This window comes from Cimex lectularius, unplaced genomic scaffold, assembly GCF_000648675.2.
Source record: "Cimex lectularius strain Harlan isolate CLEC.00 unplaced genomic scaffold, Clec_2.1 scaffold38, whole genome shotgun sequence".
NCBI classification, from domain to species: Eukaryota; Metazoa; Arthropoda; class Insecta; order Hemiptera; family Cimicidae; genus Cimex; species Cimex lectularius.
The window spans coordinates 1,155,770-1,178,348 of record NW_019392638.1 but is presented as its reverse complement, the minus strand read 5'-3'; the positions used below and the strand labels follow the sequence as shown (position 1 = coordinate 1,178,348).

Here is a 22,579-nt window from a genome sequence, read left to right as displayed (position 1 = left end):
TGTTATATTTATAAATTAGACAATTTGTCCTGTTTAATATTGGACCAGCGAAATTGTCACATTTAATTTTTTTAAATGTCTTTTGACATTTTTTCAATTTTTTTATATCAAAATCTTACCACTCAGAAATAAATTGCATCAAACATCTATGGCTCTTTCTCCTCGTAAGAACCAAAGCAGCAAGTATTTGTTAACAACACAGTACAAAAAATAAACTGATTTATTCAAGAAATGATATAACAAGGTATTTTGTTTTCACATCAACCAATTATTTTATTTAATCCAATGGTGATAAAGGTTTGTATCAAAATTAATCCAATTTATTTTGTCTGAGTAAGTCAGTGTTACTGTACTGTGAATTTGGTTACTCTTTATTTAAAAACTGTCCGAGTTTAATTGGTCAAAAAACCATTCATTTTTAAATGTACAACACAAAAATAAATCTTTATTATTTTATCTTATAACAAATAAAAAGTAATTGCTTTTATTTATTGAAAAATTTTATCTCATTTTTTCTCTGATTTGTAACATATCAAACATATATACCTTTCGAAACACACCATATGTACAATAAATAGCAATAAATATTTTTTTAAACTTTGGTAAATTAAATTACAATAAACTACTTTTTTTTAAGTTTTATCACATCTATAAGACAAATATTTACATAAACAGTGTTAATATAGAGCCATATATTTTATTTGTTACAGTTTATAACACTTGTTTGTTAAACTTTTCTTTTTTAATTTGTTACAAGAAAATATGTCGTATTTAAATTATCTCAGCAACATTACTCTTTAGAAAGTTGGCATTGAATATGGGAAAAGTTAATTCAATAACATATGCTCCTCAATTTCTGGACCCCTTCCTTTTTCCAAAGGTTAGAAATTATTTACTCCGAGAGAGTTAATTAAAATATGGATATTTACAAGCAAGGCGAATTGACAAAAGAAATTGTAATGTTTCTTTTTTTGCTTTTAAAATAAAAAAAGCAAAAATTATGACACAAAAATAATAACTACATATACAAATGTATACAACAAACAAAACAGAATGAAAAAAAAAAGCTTAAAGTATTTCTTCTAACTTTATCATATAAATAAAGATGGAATCAAAGAGATGCAAAAAGTAATATATTATTTATCTGAAAAAATAAATAGCTGTACACCTGGTCTTACTGGCTTTTGTGGAATTTGTAACAGCTTCAAAATTAATTAAATAATGTTGGGGCTTTATCTTAACATTAAAAAGGTACGTACCTACATGCTATTCTATTGAACATCAATTTTGATAATGGGCCAAAGAATTGTTTTCTAGAAGCCAATCTACAATTCTTCAATATTTTTCCTGTTGTGGATTTCAATCTCTTTGTTATATTTCAATTTATATAAAAGTTGAGCAAGTACAAATTTGGGTCACTCTTTTCCCTATCTGGTTGTTCATCAATAGGGACCATCATTTGTAAATTGGCTTCAAAACAGTGAAGATCGCTACAAACTGCATGTAACACTTACCAACAAGGGGTAACATTTAAAGCAGTACAGATTACAGCTAAAATCTTTTGATTTTTGCAGAAATTTGTAAAGAATCACAACTACTTGTAACTTTTTACAAAAAAGTCAAAAATGAATAAAATAACCAAAATATCATGAAGTATGAGAGAGGGTTTACCCCTCGGATTTAATCGAGACGAGGTTTGTAACTTGTCTTCCATATTTCTGCAAGAGTCACAGCTGAATGGAATCGGTGGAAAATGCACAATGGTAGAGTAATTCTTTGTACCACCGACCAAGCGAGGAACCCGTAAAAGTCCAGCTGGAAATTATAATGAATGTTAATAATGCTGGAAAATTTAATTTCTCTATATCCATATATGTAACAAGTCAATGAAAAGATAAGAAAAATTTAATATATAAAAGAATTTCTTCCCACGATGGGGTAAGGGGGGTCTGTTTGAAATGGAGAATCTAACCAGAAAGCTCGGTGATGACGGTGAAAGGTTGAAAACACCCGAGCGGTATAAAAAGCAGAGGGCAGGATGGTGAGGTGAGTGGCTCAAGCCCTACTGGAGGGATAGAGAGGGTGAGGAAGGCTCCAGGACAGTTGCTGTATGTTAAAAGAAAAAAAGTGAAAAATATTGTAGTTTGCTGCAGTTCTCCTGGTTATATACAACTCTAGAGGATTGAGGAGCGTACCCTGCAGGATGGATAAAGAGGAACCCCATGGACACATAGAGAGAACTCAGAGAGACGAGGCTTGATTTTTATTTTATTTTTATTCATACTAGTCTCCCTTCATAATGAATAAATCTTTCGCCTTTAAAGAACAGTATTATTATTATTAATTTTTAAGGGTGTTTTAATGGCTAAGAACATTTCAGCTATATCCCTTCTGAGTGCTATAAAGCTCTGACTCCAAACATTCACTCGTAAACTAATTTATCCTATTGCCATCCAAGCTTTAATTTGGAAGGACAAATGTATGCAAAAATCCCATTTTAAATTATTAAATATTTTTTATTTTTTTAATATATTTTTTTAAAATTAGAATTCTGAATTTTTGTTCCATAATTTAAACATTTCCCATAGGCTAGTATGGCTAATAATAATAATAATAATAATAGGAGTCATTATTGAGAGCATGAGTACAGCCTCATCCTTATTCTTCCATTCAAATATGATTTTTTTTTTTTTGAGGGAGCTATCTTTCTTATTAAACAGTATTTTGTTTATTTTTGGAAATTTTATTGTAAAGTTGTCCAAAGTAAGGTTTTTTTAATAAGTTTTTAAAATTTAAATTTTGCAATATGGTACAAAGTGTATTGTCTTGAAAAATTCACTATTCCTGAGAAAATAGTGATTATTTTATTTTTTATAGATCAAACCCAGGACACAATATTTTTTCTTTAAAATTGAATGTTATAACTTCTAATTTTAAATAATTTTGTATTTAATTACTCAATTAATTATATACAATTTTTTCGAAATGAAAAATTTATGTCTCAGGCGGGATTCGAACCCACGATTTTTGGCCAAATACGCCGCTGCTCTACCACTTGAGCTACCATGACTTCGATCGCCCATGCCACAAACTTCTCATTTCAACTCCCCGTTTTATTCTAATTGTAAGCAAATTGTGGCTTCATATAGAAGCACTTTTATTAACGATTGTACTACATTAGCGGGACTGTGTACGATTCACAGGTGTGATTCTAGATTAGAACTTTTTAATTTAATTTTGTATTTGTATGAAAACGTACTACTACTTGAAAACATACTTAACTAAATGTTTTAAATTATGCTCACCTGAACAGGGTTTGCCACAACCTTTTGCATTTCAAATGTATAAATAATCCACATAGTGACATTTGCAATCAATAGGAATGTAACAATCTGTCGGCCAGGTTTACTTCTATCGTGCTCTGGGAGGTACACTCGTCGCCTTGACACATCCGATATGAAAAGTAGTTGTAAAACAACCTGAACAAAAATTGACATTATTTTGGTTATACAGTTTGAAGAATTGATTGTTAATTAGAGTACAAAATTTCTCACTTGAAATATAGAGAGGACACCAGTCACCATAACCAGAAGATTAGGTTCACTTGTGAGGGCAGTTAGAGATCCCGCTATGACACTGAATACAGCATAAATGAAAAGGCCAAACGCAGAAACTCGAAGAAGGATATCATTTAAGTCGTTCTGCTCCTCTCCTTTGAATTTAAGTCCTTGAATTCTATTAAAAAAAAAAAAAAAAAGCGAAAATCAAGTAAAAAAAATTACAAGACAGATTTACCAAGATATTATACCTTATGAAACCAATAATAATAGCAAATATTGATAGAACCATCAGCGCACAGTGAGATACATCAGCCAGATAAATCGCCAAGAGGCTCAACATAGGATTGTGAATGAGCACAAAGAACAATATAAGGCATATGAGAGATGCGACCAAAAGTAGCAGCCCGAGAAATAGTCCTTTGCTCGCACCTACACAATCTACCCTTCCGCCTTGCTGGGCGTGAGCCATTGCAACTGCCCTTCGTGACAAAATTACTTCCAGTCTGTGTTCAAGGTCTTCTTCAGTGTGATAGCTATAATGAAACAAGCAATATACTGTCTGGGGCGATTGTTCTATTTAAAATATCATACCGAGGGTTTTTTCCGATGTGTCTCCACATGACGTATATAACTGCAGCTCCGATTAAACTGTATTCAATAATAAATGGGTACAGATAAGGTGCCGAATCTTGTACTATAGTCCCCATTATGTTATTTCTTTCGCAATTTTCTGATGACAATGACCTGTGGTCGACCAGAGCTTGTGGTGCGAGTGGAGGTTCACTTTCTTCTGAAATATCAGACTGCAATCCACTGAAAGCTGAATGAAAGAGGAAGACTAAATTAAATGATTTAAATGCCGAGTGATTCAGAATAACAATTGATTAAAATAATAATCAATTTTGAGTACTTTTCAAAATTTGTGATCATTACATTTATGGAAGAAAGACTAAAATTATTAAATTATATTAGTACAAGTATGTAGTTTATAAAACACTGGGATAAAAACAATAATTTCATGTTTTAATCTTAAAGGAAAGAATGTAAAAGTTTTTCAACTGAAAGAAATGGAAGCACTGAAGATAATACATAAAATGTTAAAAACAGTTTAGTTATAAACTAATAGACTATTAGAAATTTGACCAATTCCTTCTATTTGTCTGCTTCAATCTTAGTCCATTAGTAATATTTGTTTGAAAAGAATAAAGGTGATAGATGAGGCTGGTGTTGTACACCATCTAATCTACACTCAAAGACAAAAACCGAACACTTGTATTTTGTTGTTTATTTTAAACTATAGTTTAATCATTATATTAATCACAATGAATGATGTCTAACCTGTCTCTTGTCCCATAAGGTTTTTTGAGATTCAAATCAGGAAAACATGTTGGCCAATTCATCATGGTAATCCCTGCATCCTCCAATTAATGGGTCACTCTTGAGCTTCTTGCGGTCAAGCATTAACATGTATTAACACAAATTTGTCCACAATGAATGAAGCAAGCTCAAAGATCCATTCTGAATGATAACCAATTTGGTACGAGCATGGACATTGATTCCACCCCATGTCATAACTGGGTGTCTTTGAAAAGTGATCGGATTTTTTCTTGTGAAACAGAATCCTGGTTCCTATAGGATTCATGCCAGGAGAATATGCTGGCCAATTCATTGTGGTATCCCAATGAACAACTACCTCCAAGTATTGTATGACAAGTTGAGCTACATGGGGTCAAGGATTACTATACATTACCCATGTTGTGGCCAATAAATGGAGCGAATGGGATCACAGCTTCTAAAAGCACTTCCTCAATGTACCTTAGTGTGGTCAAAGATCTATTCCATGACACATGAAGCAAAGCGTTCTCCGTATCTTCTCTTCATATGGTCTCAGTCATCTGATTGATACAAACCAAACTGACACTCATCTGTGAAGAGACCCCATTGTTCAAATGTCCATGTGACATGCTTATTTGCGAATAGTCAACCAAATCCTCTCTAGTAGAAGACAATTTGATGCGAGACATCCACATAGAATAGCTTCTGATGACTTTTAGAGCTCACTTACAGTACAGACTGTTTGGAGACTACTTATCAAGGAATCTGTTAAACGAAGATTCCGTAGTGTGGTACGAGCAGTAAAATCATCGTCTCTAGTCGTCAATCATCATGGTTAACCATTCCTTTTTCTACGATTGGCACCACTGTAGCCATCTACATGGCGTGTAATGAACACTACGTTCTTCGTTGGGCAAAGCATCTTCCTGGGTGAGATTTTCCCAACTTAAAACTATGCTTTAATGGCTTAAATTAATATGTTTTACTCAAATTTATTGTTTCCTTAAAGAAAACAATTTAAAAACCAACAACAAACACTTAACTCAAGTCTCTGAAAAAGAAATTGAACTGATTTTCATTATTTTCATTCTCAAAAGTGTAAAAAGATTAGTACTACTCTGTAAAGGTAAACACATTATTAATACTGCTTACCTTTAATTAAATTATAAACATCTTTATACCTAGTTATTATCGAAAATAAATAAATACAAGTGTCCAGTTTTGCTTTGTGTGTGTTTTGTGAATGTGATTATTTATTAAAATATTAAGGCGAAAAAAGAAACAAAAATCACATTGTCTACATCCAATTCTATAGAAATCAGACGATAAATTTAAAGTTTGCTAAAACAGTAATCATTATTAAGTATTACATTTATCTGAAATCATGCAAACTGAATCTATTTAGCAGTTAAATAATTAGAATGCTTAGTTATTTTATATATATTCTATAAAACAATAATTAAACTTTCAGTTATCACTATCTATATTGGTAATATTTTACATTCTAATTGTAATTCTTGTTAATTAGCCTTATACGACACTCACAAAAAGCAATGATTAAAACATTCGATAAACTGATATTTAAAAGGCTCATGGAGTGCCTTAATGAATAATTGAATTATCTTATTGCTAGAGTCCAATTTGAGAAGAGCGATTTCATGCTACAAATGATGTACAATAAAGAAGGTATTACAAGCAATGAATGATGTTGTTCAGAAGTGGCTAAACTGAATAATGAGAGTAGAAACCTATTTGCAACATGCCACAATGTACCATTCAACAAAATGTAAATGGACTTCAAAAGGGGTAGAAGGGACTTGATATTCATGCAGGAAAATCCAACTTTTTATTTATCTATATTTTTTTTAACTAGCCAATCACCTTCATTTACCTGGGATATTATTGTTCGCCAATGGGAAAAAATGGGCAAAAGGGGAAAGGGTAGTCGAGTTGAGGAAGGAAAAGAACGGCGGAAGAGAAGTGGTGGTCGTGGTAGTGGTAGTGGTTGGAGGCATATTGGTTGATGTAGTTGTGTTAGGCATTGCAGAGGATGTGGCCGTATAAATCACTTGCTGTGTAGTTGTTGCAACTGTTCGAGTTGTCCTGTGAAATAAATTGGCCACTGTCGCCAATGTTGTTGGCACAGTACTTGTTGCAACTCCTTGAAATGTTTCTGTAAAAATCCCAATGGGAGAGGCCATGATCACACGCGAAAGGAACCATTCAACAAATTGCATATTTTCATGTTAATGAATTTTTGTGGTTTCTTATTGCTTATACTGTCTAACATTCAAATCAATGGAGATAATTTTGATATCCTCTGAATATGACAGTCAACCACAAATCATAAATAAAATGAAGCCAAAAAAAAAAAAAACTCTGATACGTTATTAGATTTTATTTCACCAGGGTGTAACAAAAGTTTGTGGATATTTGTCTTTTTTATGGGGGGTGTCTTTTTGTGTTAAACATTTTTTTAAAATAAAAGCCCATTTTTGGATGTGTTTGGATAATGGTTGAGATATTTTTTGTCCAGAAAATGTGGTCTTCCTCAGAACCGTAATAAAGATTTATTGACCTTTTTGGGACTCATGATGAGTTATTTCATTTCATTGTGACACCGAGCCATTCAGGCTTGGTGTCACACCAGGCCCAGTGATGGGTTGTCTTGTTGAGGCTTATAAGCTCCCCAGGCCCACTGACATGTAGTCTCGTTCGGGTTTATACGCTCCCCTAGGCTCTGTGACAGTTGTTTCATTCCAGCTTACATTCTCCTAGGTCCAGTGACCAATTGTTTCATTCTCAATTTTTTTTCCAAATTAAGAGCTCTAGCTCGATAATAACATATTTGGGCTGAGATTTATCCAATGTGTGGCAGACACCTTGGTCATAAATGGACAACACCACCCACAACTTTCCTTTCCTGTTCTCATCATTAGTGAACCAACCTTCTATTCACTATCTAGCCTCTCTTGCAAACTTTTCCGCAATTGCGACACAATCATTTTTCTGGAAAACCCTTCAGTCACAATATTTCCATCTCACTGGGAATGTCCACTTTTGTCTACCCATTGCCCCTGCCCTTCTCAACCCTCTATCCTTCCCAACCTTCTAGTACTTCTTTCTGATGTTTTTCCTCTTGTCTGCCAAGTGCCTTTAGTTTTAGCTTTACATTCACAGCAATTTTCAGAATACATTTTTGCTTCTGGTGTTCTTATTTATATATATTTAGTTTTATATATTCATTTTATGTATATCTTTTCAATTGTGCACATGTTTATTTGTATGTACATATTTGTGTACAGAATTGAGCTAAATAAATCAATAATCAGTATTTATGTTGTTCTTTTAGTTACTATGTTTTAATATACATAATGAAACTTTTTGTGGAAAATAAATTTTCAATTAAATATTTTCTACTAAATACTACTTTTCTCCTTCCACTAACTTAATTCCATTTTAAGCTATAATATCTGAGGGGTGCACTCTCAAATTTTGAACATAATTGGTACACCTCAAAAGGAATAAGAGCAATTTCAAGCAATGACAAAATAAATCAGGCTGGGGTGGGCCACAGTCATATAGGCAGGAAACACATTTTAGCATCCTAAAATCAGCCCCAAAAAGGTTAAATCCTTCCTTAAATTAAGGTTCCTGAAGAAGAGGGTATAGATGGCTACAAAAGTTCAAACAAGAGGAAACCAGTTTAATTTTCTGAAAAAAAGGACCTCATCCCCGATCCAAACATATTCAATTTTTTAGTTCAAACAAGAGGAAACCAGTTTAATGTTCTGAAAAAAAGGACCTCATCCCCGATCCAAACATATTCAAGAAATTGATTCATTGAAGATCGATAAAACTCTTGACGAAAAGCCCATTTTGTAAATCCTGTTCAGTTTGAATTCAGGGCCACTGGATTTGACCCAGAGCCTTTACAGTGATGAACTTGCTGTATCAATGATTAGCTTTAATTTTGATTATGATATGAGATAAAAAATTGAAATTTTACAAAAATCGCATTATAATTTTTAATAGCTAACTATGATTAAGGCAATCTCACTGACCATTTTGCAATTCTATAGGGATAAGAGAGGCAGCCACAAGGCCGACCTAAATAGATCTATTGTGCTCCTCAATTATAACTCACTGGCCAGGTTCAGACTATTAACCAGCCTCCACAGCTTTACCAGCGGTTATTTGGTGTAGGATCTTGCTTGTGGTTTTTCTTGTCCTAGTTGCAAGAACCTGCACCTACATAGACCTTCGCAGAAACATAAAATGTGTTCTGCAGTCTCCTCCTCTTCCTGGCAGTATCTGCACAGTGTTTCTTAGGTCTGTAATCCTATTCGGTGCATGTGCTTTCTTAAATGGCAGTGCCCCATCAGGAGTCCTACCAGAATCCTGGTTCGGTTGTGGTTGCCTTCCAGTAGTTCTTTTGTTAATTTTGCGGATGGTCCTTCTATGAATCTCTTCGTGTACCTCACACCTGTGGTATTATTCCACCACGTTTTGGACTCATTAAGGATCCATTTTAAGATGTATCCTCTTTTGTGGCAGGCTGCTTGGTCGCAGTAAGGTTCTGTGCCCGGAGTTCATGTTGGCTCCCGTTTTGGCCAACATGTCAACCTTTTCATTGCTTCTATGCCCCGAATGTCCAGGGACCCATGCCAGGGTCAGGTCATTAATGTCGCTGACTTCCATCAGAGCCTCCATGCATGTCCAAACACTCTTTGCCTTCGCCTCGCATGAGGATAAGACCCTGAGAGCTGCCTGGCTGTCAGAGAAAAATGACTATCTTCTGGAAGAAAATCGCTATGATTTCAGTCTGGAAAACTGTGGCATACTTGCCTAGGTTTACTGTCAGTTCGGTCTTGGGGTTCATCCCAAAGACCCCATTGCAATTCTATAATAAAATATTTTGAAAATAAATCTTCAAATTGCGTTTTTAGCTCAAGGAACTCAACCTGTAAAATTTTATGAATTTTATATTTCAAGTGAAATCTACTTTGGTTTCCTTTACTAAGGCTACTTTTAGCCTTAGTGTATTATATTAAGTAGCAGATTTTTTCAAGCTTTACAATAAGTCGGCATCGTTCGCACAACCACAATATGTTTTTCCTTTAAAGTTTAGTATATCAAGTTCATTAACTGTACCCACAGAAGAAGGGTGAAAGTACTCCCCTTGCGAGTGATCTTGCTCCCTTGAAAGTGCTCCCTTGGATGGTACAAATCAGTTTAACTTCTACTAGGGGGGCTGAAATAGCCAAGTGGTTAGCACGTCAGACTGTCAGTTCGTAAACCCTGCAATCATTGTTAGATTTCCATTGTTGCCTCTGGAATTCCAGACTCTGATCCAAGGCGCAGAGAAATGTACAACTGATCTTCCATAGTGTGCACACATATATACTTCTATGTAAAGATTTAATAATTTAGATGAATTTTTCAATATGAGGGTTAAGAATGTTTGTAATTACAGCATTGGGTTATTGTTACAAAAGTTTTATAAATATTTGGAATAAATGCTATTGAAATTAATATTTATATTATTTACTAGTAAGCTGTTACTGGTGAGTAGTGAACCGAAAACTATTAATTTAAAAAAATATTAAAAACAAAAACAGATTTTTATTACACCCTGTACACCATAGAATGTATGTAATTTCAGAGTTTTTCACACGTTTCATTTTATGTGTAACCATAAATCAAGCAAGGTACAAATAAACAGGCCAACTGATGTACAAGCCTTGACAATTATCTCATATACAAGGATTAATGTTACAAAATATTACCATTTATTTGGAAGAAAACTTTATAGAAACAATCAAGGTTATGGACTCGGGTGACATAAATTAAAATCAATATATGCAATGTAAGAGATCACTCACCGGAATGTTTTCCCAAAAAGTTACTGAAATCACTTCCAGGGACTATGGTGGGTGCCACGGTAGCAGTCACGTTACGGTCAAGATATGCCGATATTTCCTTAAGACTCTCGAGGACCAAAGTTCTTATCCAAACACACAAGTTTGTGGCACAAATATGCATAAGTCCAAATCTGGCAATCACTTTAAACTTGTGAATATTCAACTGGAAAAATAATAAGAAAATGAACATAAATCAATTTAATCAGTGAGTAGATGATTAAATTATACCCTTGAATTCATGAATATGAAATACATTTGCATGAATGTGAAAACCATTTGGAGAACAGGGTTGACTCCCCTCAAAATCTGGTAACATGTTGAATGCATTGGGATTTCAAAAAATGCACCAAATTCCAAACCGTTATATATCATTGTAGCCAAACCAAAAGCTGAAAATGGCAACATGGTAATTTAGCATCTACAGTTCAACTAATAAAGTTGAAATGCCAAACCTATTGCACCGACTCTTAGGAAAAAGCTTCCGTGACTGTTTGTATTTTGAGACGTTTTCCGTTTTCGACCAGGAGAAGACATTGGTACGACTGCGGCTTCAATGTCCACCGTATCTGGCGCACCTCCTGACAGCTTTTCTTGGGATTGAGCATCTCCACCTGCTTTACTTTTCTTGAGTGTACCCAAACCCTACATTAAAGATATAAAAATAATACTATTAGGAATTGTTGAACAAAATGAGTAGAAATTTTTCATGATTCTTTCTACTAATTATTATTTGTGCTTTATGAGTTTCAATCAACAAAGGAAATGTGATTGTTAGGTCAGTCATAAGCTGGACATTTTTTAATATTTAAAAAAAGTAGAATACTTAACTGTTCAAAAGTAAAATAAAAATACCCGTCAGTTAGTTAACAATTAATTAGATTTTTAAATATTTTATAAATTATGTAATCACTTAAATCATATTTTAATTAACAGAGATTAATGTCATTGGGAAATTATAAACTAAAAGTTAAAGTGAACTATACATTAAAAAAATTCTCAAGTTGATTCAAACTCATATTTATAAAAATTGATATATTTTTTCAAAATGTTTGGCAAGTTGTTGCAAAAATCTATCATGCTGTGATAAACATTTTTGATAGGTTTATTTTTCTGTTATTGCATGGGGTAAAATAAAGTTATTTGATAATGTTACATATCCTCTCACCCACCACATTTACAATACACCAAAGGTACATTTAAGCATAGCACTTATAGGAGAGATAAGTATTGTAGTGTTAGTGTTTAACAAAATAAAATAAATTAGGAGAATGGTTAATATGTGTTAATAACACACATTGCATTGTGCTTTATAATGAATTCATTGTGGAAATCCATTGCCAAGAGATATTGCAGGCATTTTACATTGTCAAACATGCCTGTTTTTTGTTATTGATTTAATTTGTTTTTGTTTTAGCTATGTAACAACACATCTTCAAGTGCAAAATGGAGAACATCACACAACCGTACTTTTCATATCAAAATATATTTTGCTGCACACAATTTTCTGTGTATAATTTTAGAAATTGGTTAGTTTCTATTAAAAAAAAGCTATGCCCAAAGAAATCAACCATCCATTATAATAATTTTAAGATGGAAAATTTAAGGCGAGTTGTGCAACATTTTTTTTAACAAATCAAATAATGCTCCTAATATATAATTTTAAGAAATAAATAACTGATATTGCTTTTTTTTATAGATATAACTCATTTATTATTTTAAGTCAATATTTAGATAGAAGCAATGCCAAAAAATGTTACTTAATATTGTTAATTAGTTAATAAATCATTTATTCTTAGTATAGAAATGAAAATAAAAGGAAGAAATGACTACATTTTACTGAAATCAAATGTTTCATCAACAAACCAGAAATACAAATCACAAATCACAAATATAAATGATTTGGATTTAATTCAAAGGTTGAACTTCTAACAGACCTATAGTCAAAAACTTAAAACAAAAAACTGTGAAATTGTATGCACAAAAATATTTTACTATACAAGCACACTTCAGTACATTGTTTTGGAATCCAATTAAACAAAACAAAATAAAATAAAAATAACTCTAACAAACTACATTCCACTCATTACAGGTCACACTGAATGCAAAATGGCTGCAAACGTAAGTAAAGGCAAACAAGAACACCTAAGATTAATTCTGTGAAGATTAAATCAATGTTTGCATGATTGATTTTGGAAAGGTGGGCTTTTTTTGATTTTTTTTTTTTTTTCGGACTCACCATTTGACTCTCGTCCACGTCGCAGACCGACTTCTGGCGGACCACATCACGCATTTTGCGTGGGTATACTTCGTTCTAATCATGTAAAGCAAATAAATAAATAATAAAAAAATAAAAATAAAACAAATCAAAACCAAAACATAAAATAAAACCATCCTCGCTTGATTTAAAAGCAAACAAAAATATAACAGGTTTACTTATTTGTTTAAATAATTGTTTTCACTTTTGTTTTCTAGATAGCAAAAATTAGTAGCATAATTAGAAATTCTACACCTAAACCTTAATGTTAGCTGTTCCTAGTGGTTTTTAAATTGATTAAATCCATGTTGCTCTTAGTTAAAAAGATTGTTTAAATTGGTTTTGCATTCATTAACGCTAGTATTGAAATAAAATAAATAGAAAATAAATAGTAATAATTCAAGTAAACAAAATATATACACTTTAACATTGTTAAAATACTTTTTAAATATAATTTAATTACCTTTCTTATTTTAAACCATTAATTATGATTTCACTGATACAAATATATTTTTTATTATTTGTACAAATTTATAAAACAATTTTACCTGGAAAATGTTAGATCTCGAGTTTCTCTGGCCCTGTGGAGGAGGTGGCGGTGGAGGTGCTGATACAGGTGCTGCTGCTTCCTTTTCCTTTTCCTTCTCTTTTTCTTTTCCATCTTTTTTATCCTTTTTGTCCTTTTTGCCTTCTTTTTCCTTTTCTTTTTCTTTCTCTTTGGCCTTCTCTTTTTCCTTCTCTTTCTCTTTCTTTTCTTTTTCCTTGTTCTCTTTTTTCTGATTTTTCTTATTCTCTTTCTCTTTCTTTTCCTTCTTTGGCTTGGGAGGCTTCGGCTCTCCACCTTGACAGCAAGAACTCTCTTGCAAGAGGAAACAGAAAACATACAGTAGGAACAAAATGCTTGTACCATACAAGTATGTAAAGAAACCCTGTAAACAAAAGATAAAATTGTACTTTGTATTTTTTTATATTGCTGAAATACAACATACCTCGTAATACGGAAGAGGTAGACTATGAGTTACTACTTCTGACACAACATATGCTATACATATCACCACCAGAAGCTTCGCATATATAAAACTCATAATAATAAAAAGTGATGTCCTGAAACATAAATTATATAAATAGTAAATGACCAAGAACTAACAATAACTAACATATCATTAAATATGTATTAAAGGATCAGAAAAAATGGGACTCACACATTGATACAGACACACGTCTTATTACACAGAAAATATCATAAGCAATACTAAATATAGTTTCAATATTATGTGCAAACAAATCTAAGAAAAACTATTTATTATTCTCAAGTTGTAAAAAATAGACTTTCATTAGTCTAAACTTTCCAGAAAAACCGGTTTTGAACTCATCAATGGAATTCTGAATTTGACTCACTTGTTCATAACGGCTGATGTTAGTAACCGTTCTGTCTTCTAGTTATGTTTCCTTTTCTCTCACCTAAGCATATGTGACTGAATTGTTCCTTAGTCATTAGAAAAGTGGGAAAATGGAAATGAGAGCAAAGAAATGTCAAACATCCAGAATATAAAATTCATGAAACCCACTGGCCTAGTTTTCCACTTTGTAACATCCCGAAAAAATAAATTTTAGGAAATATAAAATAAATTAATTAAAACCAATTAATTAATTTAAACATAGTTTCAATCATTCTTTGTTTGCTTCTCATAAATGTTTGCTGATTTTAAAATTAGAAATTAGAAAATTAGAAAATTGCCTCTGGTATCCTATATTTTCATAATTTGAAGCCACCTTTCAGATTTTGTTTTTATGGTATACGTATGGTCATAATGGAAGCATATGTATGTGTTTTTTTTGTTTTTTTTTGCCTTATGGTCTAGCATATTGGCCAATATGTATGTGTTTATAGGTCAAATAATTTTCATAAGAAAAAATTAATTTAACTAAGGTTTTATTACATCTAAGAAATTGTTATTACAATGGCTTAGTGCTCACTTATTTAAAAAAAAAAGTAAACTGTTCTGGCAATTTCTAAATTTTGATAAATGAGAACAAGTAAAAAACAAGTTTTTCACCTGCGTTACCTTTTAACATAAAATTTATTTTTGTCAATTGGAATATTATTAATTACCCAATGGATCTCAATGGCTTTTTAGGCTCCTTTTCTGATTCTTCTGTGAAAACAATGTGAAACGTTGTGCATTTCATTTTCTCTTCTCCTTTTTTTAAATCTAACTTGAAATTCGTGTAACCAAACAACAAAAGCTTCCTTCTGTAGAAATATTTTGTATTAGAGAAATAAAAACCTTGTTTGTTGTCTACAGGGTTACAATGTTCATCATACCATTAGCATTTATTTTCAATATAATAATAATATGCATTATAAAAAAAAGTCAAAAGAGCCTGTAAGTTAGTGTTTATTTATATATATGTTTTATTGGTTCTAATAACAAAAGTGATTATTTTAATTGATTTATTGTTTTTTATGCAGTGTGATTGAGTTGAAAAATTAGTGTCACGAACAGGATTCGAACCTACGGCCATCGGCTCAATACTTCACCGCTCTAACCACTTGCGCTATCGTGACTTAAGTGAGTGTTTATATCTGTAAATATAACTAGTGAATTACTAAGTTTGTAAATAAGAAATAAAACGGCAAATATGTAGAGAACAAATACCTGATTTTTATCTACTCTTTGGTACTTAAAATTAATGCTGAACCAGTACTAGGTCTATCTTCACAGTTTTGTGTTCGGACAAACCCAATGCCAGTACAGCATGAGTTTACCGACTTGCAGACTAGCATCTTTCTTTAAAATTTCTATAGTTTGATATGGAATAAAATGCATACTTTATGCTGCAAGTTAAATTGCTATTTTTAGAACAAAAAAAAAAAAACTGGAAAAATGTGATTAATAATTTAATTCGTTTAGATAATTGTAACTTAAGATGATTCAGATTTTCTCTAGCTAGATCCAATTAATTAACAATACTGAAATAAATAAAATATCAATACACCTGCAATGAACTCTGATGGACCCGTTATGGCATTTCTCCATTTACAGAGTTGGGCCTGTGTGTTATTTTGGCAAATGTTTTTGTCAGTTTGTAAATGCCACTGAAGATGGCAAGATGATGAACACTTTCGACAGAAAAATAAAAAATATAGGTTTACAATTAAGCCACGAATTTTGTACTTTGGAGTCGCGTGCAACTGGAAAAGAATAATGCCCTTGAGTGGCTGAAAAGGAAGCCATTCTAAAAAGAAATCCGCACCCTTAAAATGGTTTTATTACTGATTTGGCTTCGCTTTTTTTTCTCTTAAGAAACTCGAATGGTAACGACCTCATTATGCAATAACATTTTCTTCTTCAAATAAGCCAAAAACAAACGAAAGTAAATTTAAAAAGAAAAGTTTGTAGAAGAATTATTAATTGCTGAACCATAATTTCAATGAGATGAACTTTAAACTAATAAGAGTTATAAGTAAGTTTTTTTTCAGATTGGATCGATATGATGCCAATCACTGGAAAGTATAAAAATTTACAGCTTCACACATAGAAATTATAAAATGGAAAATTGGCAAAACCGTGAATTTGCCCCACTCAACACCATTTGTTATTTGGTGCACCAATTAAACGGGTTGTAAAGAACATCGTTAAATGGTTTTGTGAAGAGGGGGAAAACGAATTGCTTTCACCTTTTGTGTGTATTGTCATTCATTGTTGGTCTACATCCGCTGTAGCGTTTGGAACGGCGATAACTTAACGTATTGAACCACGTGTGGTTTAGACAAACCAAAAATCGTCGTACGCAAACTTTTCAATGTTCGTTTACATGATAAAATATGTCTGCCTACTTACAAAAAAAAAGTGTTTTGGTAAGCCGATTCCGTCGGTTGTCGATAACGAAACTTGCTTCACAAATTAAAAACAAAATTAACAAAAAGCTTTGTTCAATTTTTTTGTTATAACCTTTTTTTTTAAATGATTAGTTTTCTATAATTCGCGATAGAGAGCATAACAATAAAAAATATTTAAAAAAAACATTACTACAGAGTAAAAATGATCTTATAGTTTCATATTGATCCCTCAGACTTCGGAGGAAATCTTGCAATGCTGTATTTTAGTATATATTCAATTATCCAAATTTTACGTTTATACTGAAATCGTTTTCATCTACAATTAAATATGTTTAGAAAACAAGTCAAAAACAAATTCAACTAAAATTGAAACGATTATACATTGTATTTAAAAAAAAAAAATTGTTGGGTTTGCAACAGCACAGGTCATGTCAATCCTCGTGGTGTTGTTTTTGAAAAAAAAACCACGTCCATCTGTAAGCATGTCGTATTCGAATGGAGAGCCGCTGGATTCGAACCCGGGACCTTTGCCTTACAGTGATGAGCGCCGTGCCAACGACTATCGTTGAGGCCACCTACGCCCCTTCGTTAAATTTTTATATATTACTAAATGAATTTCCGGGTTTTGATGAATTTTCTTTCAAACCATCATAATTAAATAATTTTTATTAAAACTCATACATTTATGATCTCGCTTAATTTGGTTTACATTCAAATAAGTATGTTTATGTGTCCATCCTCCACCCGGCTGTGCCTAAGGGAGACCCTATACCGACGAAATAAATGGCTATTTGCCTGAAAATGCAATTTTTAGGGTGGGTTTTATTTCTTACAAGCTTTCATTTGGTCTCGCCTATAAAGGGAGGCCTAAGGAAGAAAGTAAGGGAGATTGTATATCTTTAAACATATTTGTTCTACTTAAAAGGACCTCCTTTTGCTAGTTTCCTCTTTTATACCACTATTCGGAAAGGCTTTTAAAATATTTACAGGTATATATTAAAATTTATACATTGTCTAATTAAGTCAAGAAGAAACCTGCCCGAGATAAAATTTCCGAACGAATGATCTCAATTTACTCTAAACCTAATAAAATAAATAAAATATCTCTCACAGAAAAAGTTTTAAAGCTCCTGGTAAAACTGCGTCTTGTCTTTGAGCATGGGTGGCCTGCTACTCGAGTGCTCTTTTTTGAGTATGTCTCGCTCTCTCAATGAAACTTATTGCACAAAAAGATCTTGTGCTCGACGACCTCTTGGTCTCCGCACTTCCTACACAGGAGGCTGTCCATTCTTTTGAACTGATAAGTAGCCGACAAAGTTGCCGTGCCCTGTCATAGTTTGGCTGGTCCAGTCCGGAGAGGATCCGTTTTGCTTGGGTTCGGTCTCAAACCGATTGGAAGTATTGTAAGGTCAGCCTGCATTTAACGATATTGTTCCACATTTCTTGCCATTTTCCTCTACCCATTTGACAAGAAACCGTTTCCTTTTCTCCGAAGAACATCTGGTCTGCCAATCCATTTCATGGCTCTCCAGGCCTTCGACGCTGATAGTCTTTAATCTCTTTTTCTCATAGCTATGCCTATTCTTCTGCACAATCAGGTCTGTAGGAGGAGCGGAAGCTAAAACTTGGAGTCATGCGTGGTTGTATTTTTGTCCTCAGCAATCCGGCTCTTTGACTGTGACGTAATTAATATGACGATAAAAACACATATAGATTGAAATAACAAAATACGAGTGTCCGTTTGTATTGTCTTTGAGTATATATACTGTTACAGATTTTCACAATTTTCTATCTATCTATCTATCTATCTAATAATGCCTGGGTAGACTCGTTCCCCATCCCTAAAAGGTCCGGAACTTGGTCGGCTCACGTGTCCTGCATAAACCTCTTGGACCTGTTCACAAACCCCAAGATTTTGGACCATTTAATCTCGGGGAGTGATTTGGTGATGTCCTCTCCATCAAAGATTTCAAATCTAGATCTAGCATACCTATCACACTCTGCGAGGTAGTGCCTTGCCGTTTCTTCTTTTATTTCGCAAAAACGGCAAAAGGGATCTGGTGGAATAACCATTATGTGTCTTCTCAGTGGGCAGTGGCCCGTCAGAATACCTATCAGCCTCCTAATTCCCTTCCTTGAGATAGAGAATAGCTGTTTCGATTCTGCTGGTTTGATCGCCTTAACAAACTCTTTCGATTGCCGGTATCCGGGGGATAAATTCCACTCCCTAAGGAATTGTTTCATGCCCCAGTTATTAATACTCCCTTTCGCTGTGCTCATAGAGTGAGGTAATACCGGTTGTGGTCCGACAAACGCAGCATTAGAACCTTCTTTGGCGAGGCCATCCGCCTTTTCATTACCATGCTGTCCTTTATGTGCTGGTACTACTCACAATTTTCTAAGCAAGGACGATTTTGTTTGATACCTATGTAATAAATAACAAAATTTCTGAATATGCTCATACTGGCAACAAATATTTTGTCACGGAACTTTTGAGCTGGGAAGCTATATCCACGATATCATATTACGGATGACCTGGTATTTATTATAGTCAGCTAGTTTTACCTGTATTTGTTTAAATAAATTATATTTTTTTTATATTTATCTATAAAAGGCTGAATGAAACCTGCAGCAAGCACAGTGACACATTTTGTTACATTTTCTTGCGACATGTGGGTACAGTTTAACTCTCATGGAGAAACCTAGATGGTTTAAATTACTTGACCTATTAATCATAACATGGTGTTTACTATATAGCTATTGGGAGGAGTAATCAATTTTTTTTTTTAATAATTGAAACCACTAGCCAAGGCTAGTTTGTGTTGGTTGTTTTGCTACGGTACTGGTTCTGTAATATCCACATCTTTTTAAAAAAAATGGGTACCATAAGCGAATCTAGAATTGAATTACGAATTATTTAATTTAATTAAGTCATGGATGTACAAGTTAAAAAGATTCGACCAAAGAACTGCAGTAATGAAGTACCCTAGGGGGGGGGGTAGTATAAACTGAAGACAAATTATGACTGCAGAAGTTAATTTCAAAAGAATCCTACTTCTTTAAGGATAAAATTGGTGTAAATACACTTTTATGGCACATGTGTCTCCAATAATTAGCTTTAAGAACGCAGTACTGAGATGCAAAATTATTTTGCTGTGGAGTACAGCAGCTGATACGCAGCCACTGCAGTTTATTCGAATTGGATGAATTAAAGAAGGGAAAAGAATTAGCTGTATTAAATAATGGAGTATAATTTTATTGAAAATCAAAAATCTAGACTGAAAAAGTCGAAACCGCACGTTATACACAAGTGCATTTGTGCATTACCTCCATGTTGACTAAGCCAAAGCTATTACAAATGATAAAATTTATCAAGTTTTGCCATTCAGATCATTCTGTTAGTTGAATTTGTGTAAATTTAACCACTTGTGACTATTAAAATTCATACGTCTATCCACAACATACGTTGTTCAATCTTTAAGTTAATGTGTGATGAATGACATGTTACTTCATGCATCCTCCTCATAAGTGTATTTGGCCAACATGTTCTTACTTCAGGGAGATTGTTATGCACATAAAATACAATAATGGGTCTAGGCTGCTCCCTTGGGAAATCCCCTGAAAGTATCGCTCTAGGATCCGTTACCAATATTTGATATTTTCAATTGTAGTGACTGCCTGCGGCTTAAGAAGGTTCCGTCAATCACACGGCTGGCAGAAACCACCACTTTGACAATCCGCCTTCCTAAGCCCATTGGATATATTAAATCAGACTCATCGACTGGTTCCTACATTCACTAATGGAGCAAGCAGCAATCAGAAGCCAGAAGCAGCAAAGTCCTCTCAACAGCTCATACACTCATCGCATCATTCAATCGACAGCCGGTTTGACTTACTATCCGAAATACCACACTGTACAATAACGACTTCTGCTACCACTTTGCTCATTGACATCTCTCGGCACAGCACCCACCGTCACCTGCCAAGGGAGTCCATTGTTGTCAACAGCTCTTATTATAAACCGGCCCTCTCAGGGCCACCACTCGACCTGGTCACTAAACAAATAAAAGGTTTTTAATAAGGTAAGCCTCCATAACGTATTGATTCAGTTTCTCTGTGAGACCGGAATCATCTTAAATATCCTTGTTCAGGAACAGTCAAACTCAAACAGATCCTTCCTGGGAAGCTAACTTGAGTTACTAAACATGTGACGATATCCAAGTGGAGTGTCCAGGATTTGAGTTTTTAGCTAAAAATCAATTAAGAAACATTAACTCGAAGATATTTGAAAATAATAAAAGAAAGCTAATCGGTGGTGTTGCTAGGATTTGATCTATGGAATAGAATAATCCTTGACGAATTCAGATATTCTAGTATATTTCTAGTGTGCAATCCTAAAAGCGATGGGATTGTTCACTCGGGTCAAGGTAGAATAAGAAGAAAAGGGATCTAATTGCAGAGGCACCGTTCGGTTTGAAAGTTGGCTTCACTGAGTGGTTAGGCTTGAATTGCTTGCCCATATCTCGCTAAATCTTCCTCCTTTAGAAAGCACTTTAGCAATATAATCGTTTTTAATGCATTAAGGAGGTATTTTAGTATGGTCTTTCGAGAAAAGCTGTTTTGTCTTTTTTAGGTAGTAACAGACATCTCAGCTCTGAAGAACACAACAGTAGCAGAATGACGTCAGGGTTTTAGAAGTTCGGTTTTATGGAATCTCATGATACGAGAATCTCAATAAAGAAAACACAGAAAGGTCAAATATTTCTATTTTAGGATATCAAGTGTCTTGTTCGATATAATTGAATCTGAAGTTTATTTCGATGATTGGTTTACATAGTTGACATGTCTGATATTCAGTAGATCAGCAGTCTCATAACAATTTGATCCTTGGAAAAAATGAAAAGCCAGGGCTTTTCCGATTTCCATTGAGTCTTGAGTGCTCTGTCAAGGAATCTGTTAAAATCAGTTCCTTCATGCTTGCTCTTATGCCATTATGACAATTCTTCTTATGACAACTCCATAACTTAGTATTTATTGGTTGTCTTGTCTGATAGTATGAATTCATATTCCAGGGCTGACATTCATCATGCAGCTTCATTCCTTGCAATGGAATCTTTGTTCCTTAATCACTCGGGGTCCTAATACCCAAGGGATGCTTCAGTTTAGTATCACCGCTGTATTTATAGCCTTGTAAATCCTATTTAAGCTGTTCAACTTTATTTCTCTGATGGATTGCTTTTTGTGTGGTACAATAATTGAGCATATCCTCATTTGTAGACATTAAGATTCTTTAAAACATGTTTCATGGGTTCTGGGAGTTTTGATTTTATACCAGGTATACCGACCTTTCGTTTGATGTAACTGGTAGTTTGTCAGGTACAAGATTTCCGATTTGAAGTTTAGGGTTTTTTTTTAATATACACCCCTTGTGGACATGGTTGATACAAAAACTTGTAGTGGTAATGTTTGCTGTTTTCCTACACTAAGGAGGTATTTAAGGACCAAGGGGGTTCAACGTTTACTACAATTACAATTAATTAAGGTTTTTAGTTGAGATAAAAAAGTAAATGGCACGAGCGGGATTCGAACCCACGATCTTCGGCTTGATACGCCGCTGCTCTACTACTTAATTAATTATAATATATTAATTGGTCAAGCGGAC

At 33.5% G+C, this 22,579-nt stretch overlaps 1 protein-coding gene across 9 annotated transcripts in view; it reads right to left on the bottom strand.

Moving 5' to 3' along the window:
* Positions 1–1,646: 1,646 nt before the first annotated feature.
* LOC106670032 overlaps positions 1,647–22,579 on the bottom strand; it is an 89,018-nt gene continuing 68,085 nt past the window's right edge. For 5 of the 9 annotated variants that reach the window (XM_024227817.1, XM_024227814.1, XM_024227820.1 and 2 more), the window contains 12 exons: positions 14,063–14,177; positions 13,622–14,002; positions 13,056–13,130; positions 11,272–11,461; positions 11,048–11,208; positions 10,781–10,982; positions 6,787–7,068; positions 4,152–4,380; positions 3,809–4,093; positions 3,555–3,735; positions 3,306–3,479; positions 1,647–1,815 (listed from right to left, as the gene is read on the bottom strand). In XM_024227817.1, coding sequence (XP_024083585.1) covers positions 1,681–1,815; positions 3,306–3,479; positions 3,555–3,735; positions 3,809–4,093; positions 4,152–4,380; positions 6,787–7,068; positions 10,781–10,982; positions 11,048–11,208; positions 11,272–11,461; positions 13,056–13,130; positions 13,622–14,002; positions 14,063–14,177 — 2,410 coding nt within the window. In that variant the 3' untranslated portion in view covers positions 1,647–1,680. Of the gene's footprint in view, positions 1,816–3,305; positions 3,480–3,554; positions 3,736–3,808; positions 4,094–4,151; positions 4,381–6,786; positions 7,069–10,780; positions 10,983–11,047; positions 11,209–11,271; positions 11,462–13,055; positions 13,131–13,621; positions 14,003–14,062; positions 14,178–15,186; positions 15,328–16,755; positions 16,845–16,918; positions 17,024–22,579 lie in introns of those variants that run through there. The other 4 variants (XM_014400017.1, XM_014400015.2, XM_024227810.1 and 1 more) reach the window with 4 other exon arrangements.